This window comes from Camelus ferus, chromosome 31 (genome assembly GCF_009834535.1).
Source record: "Camelus ferus isolate YT-003-E chromosome 31, BCGSAC_Cfer_1.0, whole genome shotgun sequence".
Taxonomy (NCBI): Eukaryota; Metazoa; Chordata; class Mammalia; order Artiodactyla; family Camelidae; genus Camelus; species Camelus ferus.
Genome location: NC_045726.1, coordinates 10,601,962 through 10,628,543, shown reverse-complemented (window position 1 = coordinate 10,628,543; position 26,582 = coordinate 10,601,962). Strand labels below are relative to the sequence as shown.

The following is a 26,582-nucleotide window of genomic DNA, read 5'->3' as shown; positions in this document are numbered from 1 at the left end:
GTCTTTTCTCTGCATGCCGCTGGTGTCTCTTCGTGTGCCCAAATTTCCTCTTTTGAAAAGGACACAATTCAGATTTCTTCTTCTTATAAGGACACCAGTCAGAATGGATTAGGGCTCACCTTAATGGCTTCATTTTACCTTAATTACTTCTTTAAAGGCTCTATCTTCGAATGCAGTCACATCCTGAGTCCTGGGGGTTAAGGCTTCAAGGTAAGAGTCCCATAACCCAGCCTCCGGGGGCTGTATTGTTCCCTCTGCTCTGCGTCTCTCCCACAGTGGGCCTCTCTCGCCCCTGGTTATGCACTTAGCCCTGCTCCCCACTTCCGGTGAGCCCAGCCATGTACAATACGTGCATCGCGTCCAGCCGCGTCGGGTCCAGCTTTCTGCCCATACGACCTGTTTGCTCTCAGAAGGGCCGTGGGCTGCAATGGCCAGCAGGGCAGCCTGTGTTCTGAGTTCTTTATCCCCCTCACCTGGCCCACAGCCATGTGCAATTAGGCACTCGACAAAGGATGACAATGGTGATGGTGATGTTGACAGCCGAGAATAGAACCCACAAGTGGGAGGTTAGTCTGCTCAGCTAGTGCTGTGGGGACAAAGGTGGGTGTGGCTGCCACCTCAGCTTAAGGATGAGCAGGGACCATTGTTCACAGTGGACCAAGTGTCCCCAGGAGCCACATCGGTGACTGCAAGGCTAGGTCCTGGCATGTGTGATCATCAAAGCCCATGCACGGCTCTGAAATCCTAAGAACCTAAGTCTAGACCCAGAGATCTGGGAGCTTTGGTGCAGGCTCAGGCCAGGCAAGTCTGGGCAGGCCCTGGGAGCCTTGACTGTTGGGGGCATCTGGTTGCCATTAGTGGTGTCAGCATAGCTCATCCGAACTGGTATCTATGGGCTTCTTGAGGCTGGCATTAAAGCGTGCATGTACAGCAGGTGGTCCTGGTGTGAAAAGATCTGTGAACCCCCCTACACGTTCCTGTCTTGTGTTTAGAACACGACTGTTGGTGCGAAGCAGGGGTGGGGGGCGTGGCTCATGCCTGGCAGTTCCGGAGACAGAACTAGCACCTTCCGGTAGAAGCTGCGGAAAAGCTCCTTAAACGCATCACAGGGGAGATCTCTCCAGGGCTGAAAATGGCCCCAACATGGCGCCAATGAGTTTTTTTGAACAAGAATGAGTCCCTGTCGTGGAAATGTCTGTGTGGATGCTGAAAGGAGCCAGAGGGTCACAGGGAGGTGTGATCGTCACCAGTGCTCGTTGTCAATGATCTGTGTTTACTGAGTGCTTTTTTGGACATTATTTTCACTCATCTTCACAACGGTTCTGGGGAAGATAGTATTAGCATGCCCCACATTTGTGGGTGAGCACAGTGGGGTTCAGGGAGGGACCAGGATTTGTCCCAGATGAGCTGCCGGGGCCGGGACAGACCTCCAAACGTGCACTCCTTCCATGCCTAGGATGATGGACACTTTCCCCTCCTGGGAGGCCTCCCTGGCTGCTGGTTGGGAGGCCTCAGTTCCAGCCCCGCTTCTGCCTCCTGCTGAGTATGGGCCTTACCCTTTCTGAGCCAGTGTCCCCTCCCCTGTAAAGGGACCGGTACCACCTCCAGAGAGAGGAGAAAAGGCTAGTGCCTCGTGTACCGTCACTGGTACTGCATGTGTGAAGGGAGAGGGTTTCTACTTTCCGCCACCATTAAAATGCAGGCTCCCTTTGTGGGCAGGAAGAGAGCTCTCCCAAGAGGGCCGTGCACCACAGGCAGGGTGAGATGAAGACTACAAAAGCGTCAGATGCCACTGTGGAAGATTCCAGAAGGCAGAGGCCGCCTCTGTTTAACTCTGAGCCCGGCTGACATCATCTGCATAGTCAGCCCACGTGGGGTCACCTGGACGCTAGCGCCCACCAGGGGACTTCCTCTGGGCAAGATGGCCGTCCTGACAGGCTCAGGTCCTCCAGTGCTGTGGGTGACCCAGCAAAGGGTCCCTGCGCTGCTCCCTACATCAAGACTTCGGCTTTGTGTCTTTGGGAAGGTCACTTGAGATCTCTAACCTCAGTTTGCTTGTCTGTAAAGCAAAGGAAGTAAAAACTCATCATTTATGAGTCCCTTCAGCTCTGGTTCTAACCACCAATGAGTTCATAATCATAGTTATTATGTTTTCTCCCTCATCGATATCCCAAATCATTCCTTTTCTTTTCCTCCTAACAACTTTACCCCCTCCCAAACTCTCATTTCCCCTTCAACGACCCAGAGCCTCTCCTTGGGGCTACTGATTTGAACTCCCAGACTTTTAGAACCATGAGGGCCCTTGGGGAAGCATCTAATCTGGTCCAGAGGCTTTAACCTGGAATTCAGGGCCACTGAAAGGTGTCGTGGGGGGTTCTGCAAACACGGAAGCATTTTCAGCAAAACAGTGAAGAATTAAGCCACTCCAGGAACCACTCTAGAGTTTGAAATATGCACCCTCAAGACTGTGGGGAACATTCCTCTCAGCCAATCCCCTCACTTTTTAGATGAGAAAATTGAGGTCCTAACAGATAAGGTGACTCGGCTGAGTTATCTAGGTATCTTTCTGGCATTTCAGTTGGATATGACTCGAAAGAACTTCAGTGCTTTGGCTTTTGTGAGTGCACACGAGGTAACCAGGAAGTTTTCAGTCAACAGAAGGAGAGACGTCTTAGCACTGGGTTCCTCTGGGGACTCAAGAAGCCCTTCTGTGGACCTAACCCCCACGGCCCTCTCACCCTTCTCTGCTGGCCCCCACCTCTGCCCCGTGTAGGGGGCAGGCAGGACCCAGCCGGTGGCTCTTGGTTCTCTCTGACTCAGGGCCCTTTCTGGGTTCTGCTGTCCCCTCTCCCCGCCGCCTCATGTCTCAGGTGAAGCTGTGGAGAAGTGGGTTGCTGTTCTTTTTTCTGATTTCCTGTGTGCTTCAGAAACCTCAATGAAAGCACAGCTAAAGGAAGAAAGGGCCGAGACCGTTATGCCAAACATAGACTTACATCCGACATGGGGGAGCTGGATTCAGGATTTTTATAGAACAACAGCCCAGGATCCTGACTCCCCGATTCCCTACCTGGCCTCCAGGAAACACAAGTGCTTGGGGCTGGAAGTAGGTGTTGGGGTCCTCAATATTTTCAGGCTTGGGTTCACTCTATCGAGGGAGGTAGGCAGAGTGATTCTTAAGAAGCATTTATCATTGAAACCAAGCCTATTAAAAGGGAATGCTTAATTACCTCTCTACCACAACTGTTTTCATTTCTGTCTCCTTTTCTGCATACAACCCAGTTGTAACCATGGAGGCATATTTGTGCAGCGAATTTGCGTAGAATCTTTAGAGTTTTTATATTACTTTGATTGGGTATGCTAAATAGTCTCCTTATCAATTACCGCCTAGAACAGACAAGGATTAATTTATGAGTGAAGACAGTATATGGGGAAACAATAGCCTTTCTTCTCTCTCTTTCCTTCCTTCCTTTTTTTCCTTCTTTCTTCTTCCTTTTTTTCCTTCTTTCTTCCTTTCGTCCTTTCTTCCTTCCTTTCTTTCTTTCTTTCTTTCTTTCTTTCTTTCTTTCTTTCTTTCTTTCTTTCTTTCTTTCTTTCTTTCTTTCTATCTTCTTTCTTTCTTTCTTTCTTTTCTTTCTTTCCTTCTTTCCTTCTTTCTTTCTCTCTCTTTCTTTCTTTCCTTCTTTCTTCCTTTCCTCCTTTCTTCCTTTCTTTCCACATTGCTATTTGCCCATAAACCCCCATTCTCAGGGCCTCCTACTCAAATTGTGACCCATAGGGGACCCTAAAGGTCACTTCCTCCCTGGCCTAGCCTGGCCACCTGGCTCTAAGTTTGTACACGTGCCTTTGGGTCCATGAGACCTTTCCCTTTCATAGCCCTCACAAAAGGATAACAGTGATTTTGCTACCTTTCGGGCTCAGGAAATTTTGAGCTGGGTTTTCCCTTTGAATATTATTTTGTTTTTCTAACCAGGAGAGAAAAAAAGCCTACCACACTTTGCGAAGTGGTCTGGAAGGGCTTTACCGTGGGGGATTTCTCGTCATGGTACTCAGGGTTTCCCTCCCTTGAAACTCGTGGCTAGTGTTTTAAGAGACCAGAGTTCCCCCAAGTTTTCTGATTTTTCTGAGCTCTGAAGAATCGAAGCCACCTGTTCCTTCTCTTTCTGTCCATTTCCCAATAATAGGCTTGGGTAACAGCAAGAAACTGACACAGAAACCACTACTGTGCTCTGGCCTCAGAGTCTCCGAAACAGCCAGGAAGGTCCCACACTTAAGAATCGTTACTCACCGAGGCCGGTCACTACACCAAGCATTTGTCAGACCCCAGCCTGCTAGTGGGAGAATGCAGCCTGAGAATATGGAGACCTGGGTTCCAGCCAAGAGTCCTCACATTTTAGTCTCTCTAAAACTCAGTTCTCACCAGTGAGACAAGGACCAAACCAGCAGTTCTGCACCCTCACTGGGTACATATCAGAATCACCTAAAACTTACAGCTGGCTGGGTCCCAGCCCCGGAGGTCTCATTCATGGAGATGAAAGCTTGGGCTATATACACATACACATGTATATATTGTCAAAGCAAAATTATTCCGACACCTACTGAAGAACGGTAAGGCCGGCTTTATTCAGGGGAACTACTGCAATGGGGTTTTGTAGTAGGGGAAAGAAATTGAAATAAAACAGGGAAAAGTGAGGATTATACCAAAGACCCGGGTGGGGGGGGGGTCAGTGGACAGACATGGAAAGGGGTCAGGGTATTTCGTTTCTAAGTTGACTTAACAGAATTCTTGCTGAAGGCAGGCCACCGTGATCAGATGTTAGGGGATGGGGGTGGGGGCCGAGGGAAATCAGCAGTAGAAGGTGGGGCGTTCTGGCTAAAGCCACTTAGCAGGATTCTTGCTAAAGCTGGACTCTACAAAGACAGAGATGGGAGCTGAAGTCCAGGCCCAACTGAGCAGAAGGCACAGAGGAACCTGACTGAAGTTCGGTCAAGGAGAGAGCCTGTCTGTGTAATAACACGTGTGCACACAGCCAGGTCTCTACTTGCTGTGTGACCTTTGGGAAATCACTCTGCTCAGCTGCCTCGTCTGTGAGATGGACGATAACAGTACCTCACTTTTCAATTCGTTCTTAGGATTGAACTGGCTGGGTATTAACTGCTGTCAGTTCTCAGGAGCGAGCATTCTACAGGCGTGCAGGGGAGGAGGAAGGAAGGGGACACGGGCTCGGGGGCTCAGGGCTGGAGATGGAATCAAGGTCACAGTGCAGCAAAGACCGCCCTTCTACCCCTGCCAGGTGCTCTGGTCTCTTGAAGGACCGTCTACAGTTGAGGATAACTTCCTGCAGTCCCAGGGTCCTCTTGGCAGGTTTTATTGAGCTCTATCTGTCCTATTCACCCCCAGTCCCGATTTGGGTAGGATCCTAAAATCTAGATTTGGGTACTACTTGCTCTCTAGTCTAGCTCTGGGGTAAGAGGATTGGCCACTCTCTGGGCTACGTGGAGAGTACAGAAAGGAAGAAAGGAAGGCTGTCCCTGGAGGAGCTAGGGGTAAAAGGAGGAAGGAGGGCCAGCTTCTAGCCTTGTGGAAGCCACATCACTTAAAAAATATATTTAACCAATATAACAGCAGAAGAACTTAAGGGCTTTTAGTGGGGTAGGGGCTGTAGCTCAGTGGTAGAGCATATGCGTGGGGTGCACAAGGTCCTGAGTTCAATCCCCAGTACCTCCAGTAAGGGGGAAAACAAAAACATATTGAAGGACCTTAACCCTAACCCTAGTCTTTAGGCTGTATGTGATTCCAAATGCATGTGCATTTTTATGTAATTATAATCAGTATGCAAACTCCATTCCCTATCCCTTAACATTTTTTATGTAACTATTTTCCCGTATTAACCACTGTTCATGTTTCTAAGTAGTTTGTCAGTATTGACGTTGCTGTGAATTCCCCCCAGCCTTTCCCTGAGCGATCTGTTCTGATTTCACTTTCTCACTGTTACAAACAGCGCAGCTACGAACATATTTGCACACACGATCCCTGCTTCCTCTTTGGATATGTGGGGTGCATTTCCCAAAGTTGGGTGGTCAGGTCAATACATGTGAGTTGTTTGTTTGTTTTTTTATTGAAGTATAGTTGATTTACAATATTGTGCTAGTTTCAAAGTGATTCAGTTATAGAGATATATATATAGATATATTTTTCTGATTATTTTTCATTATAGGTTATTATAGGGTATTGAATATAGTTTCCTGTGTTATAAAATAAATCCTTATTGTTTATTTTATATATAATAGTATATACCTTTTAATTCCAAATTCCTAATTTACCACTCCTCTGCCCTTTCCCCTTTGGTAACCATAAGTTTGTTTTCTATGTCTGTGAGTCTGTTTCTGTTTTGTAAATAAATTCATTTGTATTATTTTTTAGATTCCACATATAAGTGATATCATACGATATTTTTCTTTCTCTAACTTACTTCACTTACTATGAGCATCTCTAGGTCCATCCATGTTGCTGCAAATGGCAATATTTCATTCATTTTTATGGTTGAGTAATATTCCATTGTGGGTAAATACTGTATCTTCTTTATCCAATCATCTGTTGATGGACACTTAGGTTGCTTCTATGTCGTGGCTGTTGTAAATGGTGCTGCTATGAACACTCTGGTGCATGTATCTTTTCGAATTAGAGTTTTTGTCTTTTCCAGATATATGCCCAGGAGTGGGATTGCTGGATCATATAGTAAGTCTATTTTTAGTTTTTAAAAGAATCTTCATACTGTTTTCCATAGTGGCTGCACCAATTTACATTCCCACCAACAGTGTTGGAGGGTTCCCTTTTCTCCACACCCTCTCCAGCATTTATTATTTGTAAAATTTTTGATGATAGCCATTCTGACCAGCGTGAGGTGATACCTCACTGTATTTTGATTACATTTTTCTAATAATTAGTGATGTTAAGCATCTTTTCATGTGCCTGTTGGTTATCTGTATGTCTTCTTTGGAGAAATGTCTGTTTAGGTCTTCTGCCCCACGTGAGTTCTTGTATATTCAACTAGCTTGCTCTTCAGAAAGCTAGTTCTGAAATCAATTGACAACTGTGCCAGTTTCATTTCAAGCCCATAAACATAAGATTTTATTATTTTTCTCTAGACATCTTGCCTTGTTTAAAATCTTTGTAGTGGTACCTCAAAGTGGTTTTTATTAGTATTTTTAGCTGCTGAGGATTTTCCCATCTATTTTTAATTTTCCCAAGTCTTTTCACACGCAGGTGGCATCCTGTTTGCTTGACGGGGCATCTAAATTTGCACTAAAGTGGAAGCTGATTGCTGCAGTGTACAGATGGGGGCACCGTCACATTGAATGGTTTTGATATCTATTTACATAAAGCAAATTTGCAGCGTGTGCTGGGTTTGCAAAGAGTGGCAGCTTGGGGGTTGGCAGGTGGGGAAACTTGTTCACAAGGATGTTTCGAGTTCTTTTCAAGGTGGTAATCAATGAGAGGACGACACTCGTACTGTCAGACCTGGGTTTGTACTTTCTGGGTGAAAAAAAAAAGTACTTGAGTTTTCTTTCCTTTTTTTTTTTTTTTCATTGAAATATAGTTGATGTACAATGTGTTGGTTTATGGTCTACAGCATAGTGATTCAATTATACACGTATATGTCTGTATTCTTTTTCATAATCTTTTCCATTGTAAGTTATTGCAAGATATTGAATATAGTTCCCTGTGCTATACATTAGGACCTTGTTGTTTATCTATTTTAATTTTCTTTTAATGGAGGCACTGGAGATTGAACCCAGGACCTCGTGCATGCTAAGCATGCACTCTACCACTGAACTATACTCTCCCCCCATCTATTTTATATATAGTAGTGTGTATCTGCTAATCCCAAATTCCAAATTCATCTGTCCCCCTCCCTTTCCCCTTTGGTAACCATCAGCTTGTTTCCTACCTCTGGGAGTCTCTTTCTGTCTTGTAAGTAACGTTTGTATCACCTTTTTAGATTCTACATATTAGTGACAGCATGCTATTTGTCTCTCTGACTTACTTCACTTAGTATGATCATCTTGAGGTCCCTCCATGTTGCTGCAAATGGCATTATTTCATTTGTTGAGTTCTTTTTTAATTGTCTTTTTTTTCATTTATTATATGTATCATGAAAGATAACAATAAAATTCTATGTCACCAGTGATTACTATACACGTTAATACATCAAAAGGCCAGTATACCTTTTAGCATCACATGGCTAGAAACTGATGAGTTTATATGTAAGTTTTTGTCTGAGCAGAATTCTGGGGCCACATCAGAAAAGTAGTGCTTATCTGAGCACACGAATCACCTTGCTGTGCGGAGACAAAGCCCGGGGCAGTGGGCTGATAGTATGTGGCTTTGGGCTGTGTTTGTTGGGTTAAGATGGGAGATCTGAGTTCTGGTCCTGCCTCTGCCACTTAACAAAGGTGACCCTGGGCAAGCTGCTTGGTCACTCGTCCTCATCCTCCAAATGGGAGTGACTTGGGACACAGCAACCAGAGAACGAGGGTGCAAGGACTCCAGAAAGGGCCACACCATGGGTGTTGTGTGCATGTCCCATCTGTTGCAATTTTTTTTCCTTAACATTGACTTGGATGAGGGAGTCGGGTCCATCTCTTGCACGGCAGCCCAGCAACCATTTGAAACCAGCAATCTTGTCCTCACTTCCCAGGACCCCTGTCTCCCTTTAGTTTTTGGCGGGGTCTGCTCACCAGGCTCCCAGGGCCCTGAATGGTCTGGGACATTCATCCTGGAACAGCCTCTCGAACCTCAGGGCCCTGGGTCACCAGTTCTGCAGATGTGGTTGTTTCCACGCAGAGCCCTGGGGGAAATCAACGTTCCTCGTTTTAGGGGTTTTCTGGTAACCTCAACACTGCGTTAACTTTTTTGGCAGCTATATCATAGTGACTAACAATGAGTTCACAGCTTAAAGTTCATTTTTTTTAATCCATGCTGTTGCTAAACCACATCTTCCTCATCCCAGACTGGAAAAGATTTTTCTTCTTTTTTTTTTAATCTACATGAAGAACTTCACATTTACCCCATTTCGTTGGTTGCATTCTGTTCCCCTTGGCATGTCTTGCCAGCTTGTGCGGCTTTCAGGGGGTCCTTTGTGGTCTTCAGTTAGAATCACAGTCTCCCCTAGTCCTGTGTTCAGTGTAGCGCTTCTTGTCTGATAACCACAAATTACTTAATGCCAAATTAAGAGCTGTGAACAAGGGCCAATTCAAACAGCCTTCGGCCCTCAGGATGACAGAGAGACTTGATAAGCCGTCATGAGGAGAAACCATTTGGCTGGTTATGAACTCGCATACCGTCATTTAGCCTCCTCATTAACATCTCCAGAAAATGGGGAAGAACTCAAAACCCCAGCGGAAGTTTTGCTTCATCGTGGTAGCAAATGTCCCTGTTTAACGACCAACTCTGGAATGCACGCAAGAGAGGGAAGTGAGATTTGCTGGAGCTGAAGGCTGGAAGAGAAGGAAAAAGCCGAGACTGTGACTCAAAGTGGAAACACTGGAGAAGAATTCAGTTTGGGGTTAAGGATGACAGAAGGTGGCTTTGAAAATTACGACTTTTAGGAAGTTGGAGAGTAACAGAGGCCCCTTGGAGAAAGGAGCACATCTTAAAACTCTTCCGTGCACCTTGCACGTTGCTGTCTTGATGTGCTGAGTGGTGATACCACTGCCAGGACCAGGCGATATCCAGGGTCAGAAGTGGGCTTGGAGCAGGTGACTCTAGCATCTGCCCCAGTCGTACTCCCAGGTCTCTCGCTGTACCGGCTGTGGTGTGCTGGAACCAGCTCTAACAAGCTGACCGCACCCGTTTCTCCCCAAGTGGGCTGTCGGTGAGGTCACACTGGTAGCTTGAAATCAGCCATGATGGGAGCATTTACACCAGGGGAATCGGCCAGTGCTACCAACTCCCTACCAACATATGACCGGTCATGTCCCACAATTGCCCGATCCTGGATCCTACTGTGTCACCTTCTCCTGATCTCCCCGGGGGCCAGTCCTCTTCCCTGATCACCTGTCAGCAGGCGGAGACCCCTTCTAGAGCCCATACCATGGTTGTGGCTGCTTCACTCTGAGCCTTTTCCTTTTTACTGGATTATGAGTCTCTGCTGGACAGGGACCCTCTTTTGTTTATCTTCCTACCTCCAGAGTCTGGCTTGCCTCCCGAAACGTAGCAAGGCAGAAAGAGAGAGACAGAGACAGAGAGAGAAAGGAAGAGGGAGGGAGGCAGGTGGGAGGAGGGGAAGGGGAGAGGAAAAGGAAGGAAGGAGGAAGGCAGGCAGGCAGGCGGGGGAGGGGAACAGTCAGCCAAAATCACTCATGAACTGGCAAAGTAGGAGTTAGGTAAGTGTGATGTTTTGAAGGTTTAGGGGAAGCAGCAGAGCCCAGAGGTCACACAGGAGGTAAGAGAAATCTGCCTGGCTGCAGGGACCCAAGTCCTTGAACCAGCGAGGAGAACAGAGGTTCTGCTCCCAAGAAAGGATGGTTGATGCGCCCCTCCTGGGCCCCTGAGAGCCAGCCCCGAGTCAGCTGACCTCGGGGTAGGCAGGTGCTGGCAACGGCAGGATCCCGGTGGGTAATGTGTGTGGGGGTGGCGAGCTGAGAATGCGGTAGTGTCTCAATAAAGGTTTTCTGAATTCCATTGAATTATAGCTGGCGCTAATCACAGCCTTTCTGGTTCCTTCCTTTGCAAGGGAGTGGGGAGGGATGCTAGGAGAGGAGGGGGAAGGATTAACCAAATGAGGGATTGGGCAGCCCTGGAGTGGGCATAACGCTGGCCCCGCAGGAACTGGGGACTGAAAGGGCTTGGGCTGGGGCGGGGGCACTGCATGGAGCCAGTAGGGCCCCATTTCTCGGAAACATGGGCCCGGCTCCCCGAGACTGCAAGGTCATTGCCAATTAGTTAAGTGGCGGCTCTCAGCAGGCCCGTGCAGAGGAAAGGCCTGTGTTCCCCATTTTGTTGATGTGGAAACAGCAAGAGGAAGTGACTCAGAGACAGAGTGGAAATAAAGTGTGTGTCCCATGACATGCTGGCTTCTGCTGGATCCGAAGGGCTGGGAGACCTCCATCCACGCTTCTGTGCGTCCTCAGGACAGACAGTGGTCCTAGGGTGGGCAAGGAGTAGGAGGCAGAGGTGATCTTTTCAGGAGGCCGGGCAGATGGAGGAGGGAGGGTGTCGGTGGAGATGCAGCCTCTGAGCACTGGACACAGAAGGGGCTGCCACCACCACCTGACCCTCAACTTACTGGGCCAGTTTAATTTTTTACAAGTGGACACTGGTATTGGGTTCCTGATTCTTTTTTCTGCCAAGTCACTGGCATTTTGAAAAATACACGTGCCAGGGAGTTTACTTAAGTAATCTCTGATTTTCCAGAAAATTCCGCAGGATTGGTACTGTGAACCCCATACCCCAAGAAGGGAAACTGAGGTCTAGAGAGGTGGCCTTGTCCAGATCACACAACTGGTAAGTGGCAGAGACTTCAGGCCACCACGTTGTCTAAAAGTCCATCATGAGTGACGCCCCAGACTTGCACAGCACAGCAGCCCTGAGGGCATGAGTTTTAAACCCAGATTCAAATGAGTCAGATGTGTGTGCCTTCTCCCTGACACTATGCCACCTTGCTGACTAATGGTGCCCTTTCCTTGCTCTCTGAAATCACGGGCAGACCTGTCAGTCCTCAAGACAATACCTTTTACACTTGGAACTCCCAGCGCCTCCCTCAAGTCTGATTTCCCCTAGACGCCAACCTTCCATGGCAATTGCCAAAGGCTATCAATGTCATTTCATAAATGAATGAATATTGGAGGAAAAAAGAGTAGAACCACAAAGTTGGAGTAAAACCTGCGCTCTCATCTCACGTGGAACACGCTGGGCTTTATGATGGAGTCTCTACTGTGTCCTTATTTTTCCTCATTTTGCTGTGGACACAGCCAAATGTCACCAAAGGCCATCACCCACCTACCAGCTGCTGTTTGGGGGCTCTGACCCATCTGGCCTGATGTCTCAAGGCATCAGAGCCCGTTGGTGGCAGAGCCGGGCAGTAAGTCCTAAGCATGGTGGCAGGACATGACACCAGCCCTCTAGTCTTTGGCTAAGTGGTGGCCTTAAGCCTCTGCTGCTTACCAGCTGTGTGATCTGGACAAGGCCACCTCTCTAGACTTCTCTTGGGGTATGAGGCTAATGTTACCTATCCTGCAGAATTATTCTAGAGAATTAGAGGTTGCTTGCACAAGCTCCCTGGCACACAGTACGTGTTCTAGAAGACGTAACATTATCCTCCAACGTCTTCAAGTTGAAGAGCGCATTTTTCTGTGTTACTGACTCCTAAAACCCTGACAGCCTTCCCCATGCCAGGAACACAGCCCTGGGTACAGTGACAACCCAGAGTATCTGAAGGGCCTTGAATCCTGCTTCAGTCCCCAATCCCCTTCAGGCAGGTGAATGTCTTGCCATTCAGGAAGAGTGTCATTTATTTTCTTCCTGAAGACTTCAGGAACTCAGAGATTGTATGGCCTCCCTCAGTGCCCTTTGCAGGGTTTGGCCAAGACGTTCTTGTAGCCAATCAGAACTTTTCCTGTTTTAATTTGAGCCCATTTCCTTGTGTTTGTTATTCTTTGGCTTTGACTTGGGCAGGGATGGGAACTGTGAGGCAAGCTGGAGCCCACGGTGGCTCAGGGCCAGGGTTTCCCCCAGTGTCGTGGGATGCTCTCTCCTCTGACAGAGCTTGTAGGGTCTGGGGCGGGCCAGGATGCAGGGAGTAGGTGTCACTAGGTTGGGCTCCAGGTCTGGACTGGAACAAAAGGGGGCAGGGGTTTTGATCCACAAGTTGAGAGTCGGGGATTCTGTGACCATTCAGAGGCAAGCTAATGATGACAAATTCAGGTAATCACGCAAACCCTGGAGGAACAGGCAAGTTCTGTTATCAGGAAGCAGATGCTAGGGTCAGCAGACTGTTCTCTTGTCTTGCCATAGGTTGGTAGCTTGAAATCAGTCATGGTGGTCCTGAAAAGGCCATGCATGAGGTTGAGGGCTGTGTTTGCCAAGACCCCAAAGTCAGGTGGCTGAGGCTTTTCTTAAATCACACCTTTCAGTTACTGTGCTTCTGTGAGTTTTGGGTTATCCCTTGGCAATCCACCACAGATCTGTACCGACAGTTGGGAGTTTGGATGCCCTTGAGGGAGTCACCATGTGTCAGCAGAGATGTGGACACCCCCTTTCTGGGCTGATGTCTTTTGACCAAACACCTGAGTCCTTACAGGACCTCCCATGACTAAGTCCTAGCTTGAGGTGGGGGGGATGCTCTCCAAGCCAGGAGGGATCAGGGTTCTTCAGGGACTGGGATTCTTCATGCTGGACTGACACCTTTCTTCTTGCATGGCGTCCACGCCAACCTCAGTAGTACCAAGAGATGCCACCTTCCTCAATGGTAGATGGGAAAGAGGGAAAAAACTTTGAACTTGGATTCAGATCTGCTTGGGATCCCTGTTTGCTACTCAACAAGCATGATTTTTGACCAGTTGGCCTACCCTCTCTTGAGCATGTTTTCTCATGTATAAATGGGCATAGTCATCCCTGCACATCACCCAAGGATTGTCATGCAAAAGCACATATGTTTTGTTTAAAGTTTTTTCATTGTAATTATTTTTGGCATAAATAGCCCGAGGTTGCTGCTACAAAGGATGAAAGGCAGACGTAAGGGACTTGCATCAGGCTAAAAGTAAAGGTAGATCGTGGATGACCAAAACGACCTTGTTAAAATATTTCAGTTGGAGCCATATTGTTCACTATGAATGACAGCTCCTGAACCAGAGACGGGGAAGACTGGTGAAGATAAGAAACCAGTGTCCTCCAGCGTGTGAGCGATGGCCAACGCATCCGTCTGGGTGGGCTGCGCTCAGATGGAAATAGACTATGAATCCACCTCTTTGACCAGGGCCAGGTGGGGGCTGGCTCCTGAGTGGAGCTGGGTAAGGCTGGGTAAGAGGGGGCCAACTATCAGGCAGTGGTTTCTCATCATTACATTTCTTTTTTCTTAATAGACCGTTTCTTAGAGCGGTTTTAGTTTAACAGCAAAATTGAGCAGAAGGTACAGAGATTTTCCATAGACCCCCCCTACACTCACACATGCACAGTCTCCCCACTATCAACACCCCCCACCAGAGAGTATATTTTTTACAATTGCTGAACCTACCTTGACACATTACTGTCACCCAAAGTCCGCAGTTGACATTAGGGTTCACTCTCGGTGTTGCAGTTTCCATGAGTTTTGACAAGTATATAATGACATACATCCATCAATATAATATCATGTAGAGTATTTTCACTGCCCTAAAAGTCCTCTGTGCTCCCCCTATACATTTCTCCGTTCCCCTAATCCTTGGCAACTACTGATCTTTTTACTGTCTCCATAGTTTTGCCTTTGCCAGAATGCCATGCAGCTGGAATCATACAGTATGTTAGACTTTTCAGGGTGGCTTCCTTCACCTAGGAATATGCATGTAAGTTTCCTCCAGGTCTCTTCATGTCTGGATAGAGCATATCTTTTTAGCATCACATAATATTCCATTGTCTGGATATACCACAGCTTATTTATCCATTCACCTGCTGAAGGATGTCTTGATTGCTTCTAATTTTTGGTAGTTATAAATAAAGCTGCGATAAACATCCATGGGCAGGTTTTTGTGTGGACATAAGTTTTCAACTCCTTTGGGTAAATACCATGGAGCATGACTGCTGGATCAGATGGTCAGAGTATGTTTAGTTTTGTAAGAAACCGCCGAACTATCTTCCGAAGTTTGCACCAGCAACGAGTGAGAGTTCCTGTTGCTCCACGTCCTCATTACGTGTTGACATCCTCTCGGCGCCTCAAGTTGAAAAGCCCCGTGTTTCATTGTACCGTTGGCTGTAGCTGCAAGGTTGAAAGCACCGTGGTACCTCCTCCCTTTCCCCTACTAGGCTCTTCCCTGGCCTCTGCCCAAGCAAAGGTTTCCAACTGACTCTCTCTATCCCTGCTCCTGGCTCCTGCCTTTTGGAGATGGCTTCTCTCCTTCACTCTTGTCCTCAGCCAGTGACACACATCATGGGTGGAAATGGAGTTTCCCAGACCATCACAGCCAGATCTCTTGCATTGTATTGTCATATTATTCCTACTTAACTGTTCTCTCTGAAACTCTTCCTTGATATTTCAGGAAGTCCCTGGGGTGTCTCCATGTGCTCCCTGGTGCCAGCACCTTTTGGGTGAGAATGCTGCCTGGGCTGGGGTGGGAAGGAGTGTCCTCTGAATGGCACCCCGTCCCCTTCACTGTGGGTGTCGAGGAGCCACTTGGTGTGACCTGCAGTTGTGGGTTTAGGGCCCTTTGTCCCAGCTCTGTGTCCACTTTCCCACCAGCCAACATGATGATGCACTTGTGCCCCTGGTTTCCAAATGGCCTTTGGGATGTAGACCCTTTGGCTTCCACGGGTCAGATCTGGTCCGTGAGAACAGACGCCATATGCCACTCCATTTCCTTCCTACCCAGACACCTGTTTTGCAGAACTACCTCATGAAGCCTCTGCCTGAAAATCAGTGTATACAAACAGTTGTGCAAAAGTCACGGTGCCCCTGGCTCAACAGACACAGAAGATCCTGAATCTTGGACCAGCTGTGTGTGATACTGACTCATCTGCATATGTGAACATGTGTGTGTGTGTGTGTGTGTGTGTGTGAGCACACACATATACACCTGTTTGTCTCTACAACTAGAGTGTATGCTCTTCAGGGGCAAGACTTCATCTTCATACCTTATAGCAGATCTGTCATGGTCCCTTCTGACATCCCCCTGGCCTTGCCACTCTAGCACTCTGCTTACATCTACCTGCCAGCATCTGCATCTTTGTGCCTGGGACTTCCTCTGGCTCCAGAGTCCACCTGCCCTGTGCAGAGCCGGCTGGAAATGCTGGGACAATGAGTGTGAGCAGTGGTGTGGCACCCTCCTCCACTGGAGTGGGTCTTCCATGTGCTCTGTCCTGGCTCCCAGGGCTCCCAGCAGGATTCCACTGCAACTGTCCAAGCCTTGGCTCATGGATAACCCGCTTATGACTGTCTGCCTTTCCCCTTCACGCACATCCCACTTTCTAGTGGGTTTCCTGTGGTCGCCTCTTGAGCTACTTCCTGGGGATTCCATATTGAGAGTCCGGGGAAACTGAGACCCACGCCCTGTACATAGCAGTGGACTGACACACAGGATAGGTTCAGTAGATATTTATTGAGAAAAGGCATGGATGCTTCTAGAATACACATATTAGTCTCTAAAATAAAGCAGACTGGATAGTCTTTTTTCTATCTGCCTTGTCCAAAATTCTGCCTGCCCAGGGGGACTCAGGCTTACGCTCTGTCCGTTGTCAGCCCTGCCTCAATGGAAGGGACGTGTCCCGCTCCTTCCCTCGCCCCACGGAGCCTCTTCCATGTCTTCATAATACACGTTGTCTTTTGGACGGAATGACTCGTAGCTAGTGACTGTCTCCATCTCCCCTTCTGGTGCCCAGCTGTGTGAATGAATGAATGTAGGCTTCAATTCCTCTTCTAAAATGTTCAACAGCACGTTTTTATTCTAACATTGCCAGCTCCATCCTGTGGCCCCCAACTCCTGGTCTAGGAAGGTCCCCCTAAAATCAGTGTCTTGTTAGAAGGGAGAGACTTTTCTGTAAGAATGAGTTTCAAGTGAGAGCTAAGCTTAGTCTAGAACAGAGGTTCCCCATGTAGCCTGAATGTTAGAAAAATCCTTGGAAATGTAAAAATACCAATGCCAGACCTCCCACAGACCAACTCAGTGACAATCTCCGAGCGCAGGGTCTGGATTTAGACTTTCTTAACAGCTTCCCAGGGGATCCTAAAGTGAAGCCAAGGTTGGCAGCTCCAGCCTGGAGGTAGGCCTTCCATTGCTTCCTTTGGGCACTCCCTCTGTCGACCAGTGGGAGTCAACCTTCCAGAGTTGTGTTAGCTCAAGGGGCCCGGACCACTTTTGGCTGAGATTTGAGATGAACAGGAGATTCCTAGGATTCTTTTGTCAACCAAACTCTTATCAGGACTGGGCTGGGTCTTCTGGGCCCCAGCCCCGCCCCTTGCCCCCAGCGCAGAGACCTCCCAGCTTGGGCTGCTGGCACTCTGTTCCTCTGTACACAGAAAACGAGGTGCTATATGAGGTGTTCCTGTGGGACTGAGGCCTCCCTCCCTGAAAGTCCAGGTTGGCAGCCGCAGGTGGGCAGAGGCCAAGCCGTCAGCTGATAGGCTGGTCCCCACCCAGGCCCTTTCCTGTCTTCCTCGTTCCAGCGCCCTCCAGGCCAGCCATTCTCCACTTGTGTTTTTCCCTCAGCATTTCCCCCCGTTGTCCCTGCTTCTCTCTTGCTATTTTCTGCTGTCTCTCTCTTCGCTCTTTCTGCTCAGCTGTGCCTTGGAACCATGCTGGGGCCGCCTCCTCTCACAGCTGCGTTTGCACAGTGTGGGCCCCTTGCCTGGGAGCCAGCGTGGGAGGAGAGGAGTGATGGGGAGAGGGGGCTTCTGGCACAGGGCTCACAGCCTGCGCACTCCGGGTCTGCGTTTGTACCTGGATGTTTATGCAAACTGCTCCTTTGTGCTTCCGCTTCTCTGTCAACGAAGCCGGATGCATTTAAGAAGAGTTTCTCGGGAGTGGGAGGATGCACAGCGCCCGTAGGTCTCCGAGCTTGGTGGGCGCTGCCCTGGGGGAGGAGGCCTGTGGATCTACATGGACTCACTTCAAGACTGTCCCTCTACTGTCTCCGCAGGACTGCGATGTGCCACTCCTAGCTGCCGTCTGAGAGGATGTCCGGGGTGTCCTGAGGCCCTGAGCCGAGTGAAGGTGGGCACATTGCGTCGGCCTGAGGGCCCCCCAGAGCCCATGGTGGTGCCAGTCGACGTGGAGAAGGAAGACGTGAGGATCCTCAAAGTCTGCTTCTATAGCAACAGCTTCAACCCCGGGAAGAACTTCAAACTGGTTAAATGCACGGTGCAGACCGAGATCCGGGTGAGTGTGGCGGGCGCCGCCTGCTCGTCCCTTTGTCTGTCTCTCCCTCGCCTTCCTGGGCAGCAGAGTCTCCCTCCTTCAGCCCAGCAGGCTCTGCTGAATCCACCCCCAAGACCAGGGGCCCCGGACGGATGTTCTCCGCCTGCAGCCCCAGGCCTACTCTCTAGGCATCTGCAGCCTTTGGGACAGACTGTGCAGCCTTAATTTGAACCCCAGATCATTTGTTCAAGCTCTGATTTCTCTCATTTCAACTCATTAAATATTTATGATGTTTAAGGTTCTGCAAGGGACATAAGAGCCCTCACCCTCAAGGAGTGGACACTCTCTTGGGATTGGAATTAGAGAGATACACAAGTGATTGTGTTGAAAATAGGACAGAAGTGGTTTCAGACACGTGCCGGCCACTTAGAGAAGGGAGCCGGTGGGCGTTTAGAGGATGGTAACCAACTAGAGGTGCCCTCGACCAGGTGCGCTGCTAACAGGCCCTTTCTGAGGCAGTATTTCAACTGGCTCATTCTCACCCGGGGTCATGGAATCTGCTCTGCAAATCCAGGTGCCTGAGGCTCATCAGGGCACCTGGACTGCGAGGAAGTCATCTCACCTTAACCAAACATCTAAGGACTTGTCATCAGAAGCAGCGTCACAACACACTGATTGACTTTAAACACCTTCATTGATTGAACAATTACTGTACGTGACCTGAATCGATCCCTCTACGTTATCTAACTGAGTCGTCCCAGCAACCCCAAGAGGCAGATACAGTGAGGGTAGCCCTTTCCACTGCCCGGACTATCGCTTTCTGATGATGCAAAAGAAAGCCAAATTGGTTCTCTCCAAAGGTTGCTTGGTCGATGTGTAATTTGAACAAAGGAAGACAGGGACTGTTGGAAAAACTAACCAGGTCTGAGAAAGTTGGATAAACCATCTCCTACCCTCTCATCACCAGTCCTTCCCTGTCCTAAAAGTCAGAATCCACCCCCAGCTCAGTGAGCGTCTCTTCTGCTCCACGCTGGCAGCAGCCTCTCCACGTCTGTCCCTCTGGCTGCCTTCTGTCTATAGCAGCACGCGCTGTGCTTCAATACACCAGAGCAGAGAGCGATTGATTAGGTCTCTGTCTTGGCCAGTTCTCACTGCCGAGTATGGTTTAGTTCCCGTCTCTGTTTCCTCTAAATGATTTGATTAGGGCCTTGTTTCTTCATCTTATGGTTCCAGATACGTAGATACAATTGCATCCTGAAGGGAAGCCTCAGTCACCTTCTTCCAGGAGGATGTTTTCATATCTCCTTAAGTCTTTCACATCTCTTGAGTCTTCCTTTGGGTGTATCATCTTTGCAGACAGCCGATACCATCAACTGTGTGGTTTACTCATTTAATTTTCAAAGTTGACCTGATTTCCAAGTTTGGAACACCTCTCTGCCCTTCTGTGCTGAAACCCAAAGAGCATCTGGTTGGACCAGATTAGGACGTGTTCTGTGGAGTTCTGCTGAAAAGGGACCCTCAAGGATTGGTAGATTCGAAGAGAGAGCACTGAGCTGAGCAGAGGTCTTTCCAAGAGGAGGGAACAGCAAGAATGAAGGCAGGGAGGCTGCTAAACAATGAGTCGTTCGGTTTGGCTGGTGTGTAGGTTATATTTAGAAAAATATCTAAAGTCAAAATCAGGAAGGAAATTTGATGGCAGATAAGGGAGGGCCTGGAATATAAAGCCGAGGAATTTAGACTTGGACAGGCACTAGAAACACACAGCTTTTAGGCAAGGAGAGGCTTTCCCGGAGATGTCTAATGTCTTGCCAGGTGCTTAAGGGGGAAAAAATACCATGGGCCTACAGAAAGAACGATGAGACCCAAGCTTCAGAAGAAGAGCTAGTCCTGGAGACGTTATCTGCAAGGACTCTGTGAGGATAGAGGTGGAGAAGAACAAAGGAGGAAGTGATGTTCTTCAAGCCTTCTGATTTTTCCTGTTTCCAATCTGTCCTATAGGCAACACATCACCTGCTTATTGCAAACAGCCGTGGCTTTAACGTCACCTAGATCTTGAGACAGATGATGCTTCACCATTACTGGTTATATGGCCTTAAACCTGACATTTAACCAACCTGGCTTCCGTTCCCCTCATTTGGGCATCTTGCCCACCTGTAGCCTTGTTGTAACGATTAGAGGTGACAGATGAGGAGCATCTATCTGGCCTATAGCAGGGGCTCAGTCGTTGGATGCTGTTGGCTGTATGGGTATGAGGTCTTATCCTGCTCAAGAGTCTCCAAGGGTTTCTAATTATCCACAGAATCATCCTCTTTTAGTGTTTATCTACTTACCTGTCATATTTTCCAAAAAAGTGAGATAATCAGATTTGTGTCTTGAAACAGTACATAGTGTCCTGCAAGATGTTAAGAAGTACCTCTTGGAGAAGGGATTTTATGGTCAAAGAAGTTTAAGAAATGCTTGATTAAACAGATTTTTTTGTGACAGGACTTCTCAGAACCGTAAGTATGCTCTTATGTGTGATGAATCACTAAGAAATGGCCACAGAGGCGATGTTTTCTTAAGTAAATCATTTCTAATTTGCCTAAAAAAACCTTCTCTTAAAAGTTAGCCAGCTAATTTTCTAGGAAATCATTTAGGGCTCCATTTTCCCTAAACTCTGACCAAAGTGCAAAAAGGGCAGGAGAGGAAAGGCTGGTGAAAGGCAGATGGATTAGGAAGCTGTGGCCGTAGTGTGGGTGGGAAATGATGCAAGCCTGAAGTAAGGAGTGGCATTGGGAACAAAGACAAGTCAACAGATCTGAGTACATCTCAACAGGCAGAGTCAACAGAACTGAATGATTAACTAGATGTAGGGAGAAGAGAAAGAAAGGAGACAAGGATGACTCAAGCTTTTGCTTGGGCGACTGAATGGGTGTTGGTACCATTCACTGAGATGCCAACAGAGGAAGGAATGGTGTTCTGAGATTTTAGCTTTACAGGTGTTGTGTTTGAAGCATTTACAAAACGCCCCCATGGAGAAACGTGGGCCCGGAGCTCAGTGGGGAGAAAGGACCCGGAGACTAGGATTTGGGAGTCATTATGCAAATGATACCATGCAAATGGGTTGGATCACCCAAGGAGAGTGAACTGAGTAAGAGAAAAAAAGAGTTCCAACTAGGAAGCCTTGGGAAATCAACTTCAAAGGGGTTGATAAAGAGGGGCAAATGAAGGAAAAAGGAGAATCATCCAGAGAAAGATGAAAAGAGTGAGGTGAACAGGAAGGGGAGACACAGGCAGAGGGATCTTTGAGGAAAGAGTGGATTAGCAGTGTCAGGCACTCTGAAAGGTCAAGTCAGATAAGGCTAAAAATAGGTTCATTGGCTTCTGCAACAGGTTCCATGAGGACCTTTTGCTGGGCAGTTTCAGTGGGAAGATGGGGGCAGAAGCCATTATGCAGTCAGCTAGAGAGTGGAGACAGTGAATATTGCCATTTCAGAAAGGTTTTGCTCACGAAAGGAAGAAAAGAAGAGAAGGCAAGAGGAATAGTGTTACCGGCAGGAGGGAACAGCATATGCACTGAAGATCCTCAAGTGACAAGGCACATGTCAGGTTTGAGGCTAAAGGATGTCGAGGGTTGACTAGTTAAACTGTGTTAAGGGCTTTGGGTTTTACCCCATCTCCCGTGGGAAGCCACAGGAGCAGAAGCAAGGAAGGCCGGAAACCAGGGATGCTGATACAATTGTTGGACTGCATGCCTACTGTCTAGAACTTGTCTCAGTAGATCTGGAATGTCTATCGCCATTCTGATCACCGTGACCTCTTTTGAGAGACCTTTCTTGCCTGTATCAAAATGGTCCCTTTTAGTCCTTTGCCCTAAATCTGTGATATTCTGGGCCAGTTCTGTACTCATTTGTGGCTGAATGTAACACATGTACATAAATAAATCATCTCTTCTGCTGTCTTAGCTGAAGGAAAAAAATATATAGGGTTTTCAGATATAGTTTAAACATATGAGTTACATGAGGTTGCATTTTTAAAAGATCACTTGGGTTACGTAATGGGAAATAGATTGGAGGAAGGCAAGAATGGAGATGGGGAGATGCTAGGTGACTATCGCAGTGACCCACATAAGAGATGATGGTAGCTTAGACTAGGATTGTAGCCATGGAGATGATGATGGCGATGATGGTGGTGATGGTGTCAATGATGATGGTGATAATGTCGTGATGATGGTAGTGGTGGTGATGGTGGTGGCAATAATGGTGGTGGTGGTGGTGATGATGTTGATGATGGTGGTGGTCGTAGTGCAGCAGTGAGCACTTCTGAAAGCACATCATGTATATTATCTCATCAACTTCTCAGAAGAACCCTATGAAGTACATACTACTATTATCTCTGTTTTCTATATAAGGAAACAAGGTTTAGAAGATTTAAGCAAATTGCTAGTAAGCGAGAGAGCCTGTTTTCAAATCCAGGGAATCCACCTCAGAGCCTGTACTCTTAACCACCATGGTCTATGGAGAGATGTGATTGTAATCCAAGAATTTAGGAGATGGAAATGAAAGGTTTTGCTTATAGACAGGAGATGTAGGAATAAAGAAAAGGGAGGTGTCAAGAATGGCAGCCCTGGTTCAGGAGGACAGGGTCCTACTCCCTAAGATGAAGAAAACTTGAGGAGAGACTGGCTAGGGAGTGGGGAGTTCACAGGTTCAGTTTTGGACCTGTCAAGTGCAACTGAGATGCTCTAACATTTTCATGTTATGTTAAATATGTGAAAATGTTGAATAGACTGTTTGATTCTGGAGGAGGGAACTGGGCTGGAGATAGATATTTGAGTGTTATCAGCATCTGAGTGTAGTTGAATCCATAGCTGTGGATATGTTCATCATGAAGGAATCCTGAATAATTTCATCATCCATTCTACAGATATTTGTCGAGTGCCCCCATGCACCCAGCACTGTGCTGATTATAGCCTATGGGTATCATCATACCTCAAAAGACACTGCTTTCGATGGGCTTCCAGGCCAAGGATGAGTCTGACATTGACCCTCACTAATGAGTGGATCTTTACAAACAGAGGCAAGTGCTCTGACAGGAAGGAAGAGAGGCTGTGACAGCACAGAACACAAAAGAGCTCGGTCCAAGCATCGAGGAAAGACTTTGCCATTCAGGGCCTGTTTGTAGACACTGTGCAGTCGTGTAGGTCCAGACCAGCTTCCCTGCATGAATCTCTCCTGGACCCTCCCACCCTCTGCTCCTTCCCGAGCTGGGCTCCATCCTCTGAGGGATTTTTCTACTTCCAACTCTGTATCTTCTTTTACCGTCCTCCCACACCCCATGCCAAAATGCTGCCAGCCCTTTCAAGCTTGCCAAGCATTCGTCCTTCCATAAGAACACTCCTGAAATTCTGACCCCACCATGTCACTGTGTCTGATCAAGTAGAAGCAACGGAGAATCACCCTGGCACGGTCCTCGTGGTCACACATTTCCAAAACATGTTTCCTCCCGCTACTCCATGGTACCTGCTGATTTCATTTTTCCTTTTTATTCTCAGCTTCATCCTATGCAATGTAATTGCCTCGAGATGCTGTCTCTGGGTTGTTAAAAGCTATGTAAATAAGCCCTGGCCCCTGTGCTTAGGACCCAACAGAAATTAGCCAGGTGTTGGGGAGGCTGGAGCAATGTGCAGAACGAAAAATGGATTTTGCCCCTCTTGATTTTCCATTTCCCCTTTGTTTGATATTCCTAAGAAATTGTGTTTGCTTGGGAGCTCTGAAGCGCTGTAGCAAGTGGAGGCTTCTGTCATTATGTATTTCTCTCGCATGCTAATTTGCTTGTATGGGAACGGGGTTAAGATAACACTTTGTAAACAACTAGCAGAGTGCCACCCAGACGTGCCCACACAAGGCGTCTCTCTGACTCTCAGAGCCTCTTCTTCACTCCGCTTCTCTCTCGCTCCCTCTCCCTGCTCCCTCCCCCTTCTATCTGCCACTCTTCAGCTCTTCGGGGTAGGTTGACCATATGTCCCGTTGTCTCGGACGGCCCTGGTCTACACACACTGTCCTGGAATGACTAAGGACAGTGCCCCTGCCAGTCTCAAGAGAATCGTGACTCAGAGGCTAAATTATATGGTCACCTACTTCTAAGTGCTGTTCTCGCTCCTCTGCCTGCCACGGTGACTTGCTGGCTCGTGGTGTTTTCTCTCCCCTGCTGACCCCAGCTGATCCACTCTCTGTGTGGGCCCATCTCTAGCCATCCGTGGACCATCTGTGTCTCACCCTTAAGCAGAAAATGAGGCACTTGTCTGTGATGTCCTGTGGTTCCGAGGATGCCAGTGGAGCTTCCACATCCAAAATTCTCTCCCTCTGCCTTTATCACACTGAAAAGCCACATTCAAGATCCATTCTTGTTTTTGTTCGAAAGCATCATCCCACTTAGAACCCACATTTACATCCCCGGGAGGGACAGAGACTGGAGCCATCCTGTGCCCTGCCCGCCGGGTCCCGTTGTGTCCCATCCCCTCCAGCAGGGCTTCCAGGCTGCGGGGTGGCCGGCGGGTGCTGCTTGCCTGGTGTGTGAAGAGGGCACACCCAGGCCCCTACGCGGCCTGCTCTACACTTGTGCTCTCTGCCCTCCCCTGTGGATTCAGCGGTCAGACAATACAGTCCAGAATTTTCCCAGAGAGGCAGGTTTCAGATACTGCGACCCATTGTCCCTGCCCTCTACTCATTAGATATTGATCTCAGTTAATTTCAAGTTTAAACCTATCACTTAGCCAGACGCAGGATGTTATGGATTGAATGTGTGTGTCCCCTCTCAGCCCCAGTCTGTGTGTTGAAGCCCTACCCCCAGTGCAATGGCATTAGGAGATGGGCCTGAGGTCATAAAGCAGGGCTCCCATGATGGGCTTAGTGTCCCTAGAAGAAGGTGAAGAGCCCAGCGCTGTCTCCCCTGCCCTGTGAGGACATGGCCAGAGGGCGGCTGTCCGCAAACCAGGAGAGCTCCCGCCACGAATGCAGTCTGCCAGCACCTCCACCCTGGGCTTCTCAGCCTCCTGAGCTGTGAGAAATAAAGGTTTGTCCCTAAGGCCACAGAGATCTGTCACAGCAGCCCGAGCGGATGAAGACACAGGGCCGGCAGCTCCATGTGGCCAGAGAGTCTCCGCCCACACTTCGTGGGCTCACGTTCTTTGTTTCCAGAACAATCTCTGAGGCCCTCTTCACATGTCTCTGAGGTCAAGACCACAAGGTTGAGGTGCAAGAAGAAGGAAATCCATGACTACCTGTCCTGGGAAGCGCCTGTCTCTAAAAGAATAGTTACCCTGGAAAGAATTAAGGAGCCACCCAAGGCCTGCCCCACCCCCACTCATGAGAACAGTCCCTGGAAACCTGAGAGAAAGGGGGTTTAGCCAGGAAACCACAAACCTACACCACAGAGACACTCAGTGATACAAAAAGAGGTACGTTCGCAAGGACTTCCTCCTTTCTGCACCCCCTCCCCATTTCCTGTGTGTGCTCAGCAGACCAGACCACCCACCACAGGCACCCAACCGTGGGGGCGAGCGCGGGGCCGCAGCACAGAGTTCTGGGTCCTCCTTCTCCATCTGTGCGCCTGGATGCCCCACGTCGGCAAGCCGGTGGTCAGGTGTCTGTGCTGACGTTTCTATTTTTAACCTGACGGTTGCGTTGCTGAATGTCCTTGTCAGGTACAGGCTTTTTAGCACATCCAGATGAATGCTTTCAGAGTGATAACTTACATTAAGTTTCATTATTTTGCTCTTTAATCACTTTTTAAAAGTTACCCCATAGGTGTGTTGAGAACTTGGAGCTTGTATAGTTGTGGTGTTTGTTTCCCACGCCTGCCATAACACATGACCACAAAACTGGTGGCTTAAAACAACAGAGAAATGTCCCCTCGCAGTTCCGAAGGCCAGAAGCCCCATAGCGAGAGGTCAGGGGGCTGAGCTCCCTCCAAGACTCTGGGATGGAATCCTTGCTTGCTTCCAGCTTCTGGTGGCCCCAGGCTTCCTTGGCTTACGGCTGCATCACTTCAGTCTCTGCCTCCGCCTTCACATTCCTTTCACTTCCCTCTGTGTGTCTCTCCTCTGTGTGTCTTCTCTAGAAATTGTCTTGCCACGGAATTTAGGAGACCCCCAGACAGACCAGAATGATCTCATCTTGAGATCCTGAACGTAATGGCATCTGCAAAGACCCTTTTTCCAAATGAGGTCACCTTCACAGGTTCCAGAGCGTGGACTCATCTTCTGGGAGCCACCGTTCAAGTCATGACAGCCATCAGTTGGGATCACAATGGCAGCTGCCGGTACCCCCCGTTCAGGTGGACGCAGACCGTGTACACAGGACACAGGGATGTGCGAGCGCTTTGCACACATAGGCACACCCAAGGCTCAGTGTCAGGAATTGGCCACGGAGCACAGGCTGCTGAAAGCCTCTCACTTGTCCCTGCTTTTTCCTGGGATTCTCAGTTGCTGGGCAGCCTGTGGGCTGTCTGCCCCAGGCGTGATTCCTGTGACACAGCCTATGTGACACCACAGTCTGGTC

The 26,582-nt window shown here is 48.4% G+C and overlaps 1 protein-coding gene across 9 annotated transcripts in view; it reads left to right on the top strand.

The window, feature by feature from the left end:
* PTK2B (protein tyrosine kinase 2 beta) overlaps positions 1–26,582 on the top strand; it is a 127,791-nt gene that overhangs the window by 53,851 nt on the left and 47,358 nt on the right. For all 9 annotated transcript variants that reach the window (XR_004316418.1, XR_004316419.1, XM_032470970.1 and 6 more), the window contains one exon: positions 17,825–18,063. Coding sequence is in view for 7 of the 9 variants with exons in the window: in XM_032470970.1 (XP_032326861.1) it covers positions 17,825–18,063 (239 nt within the window). In the remaining 2 variants the exon portion in view is untranslated. The remainder of the gene's footprint in view (positions 1–17,824; positions 18,064–26,582) is intronic.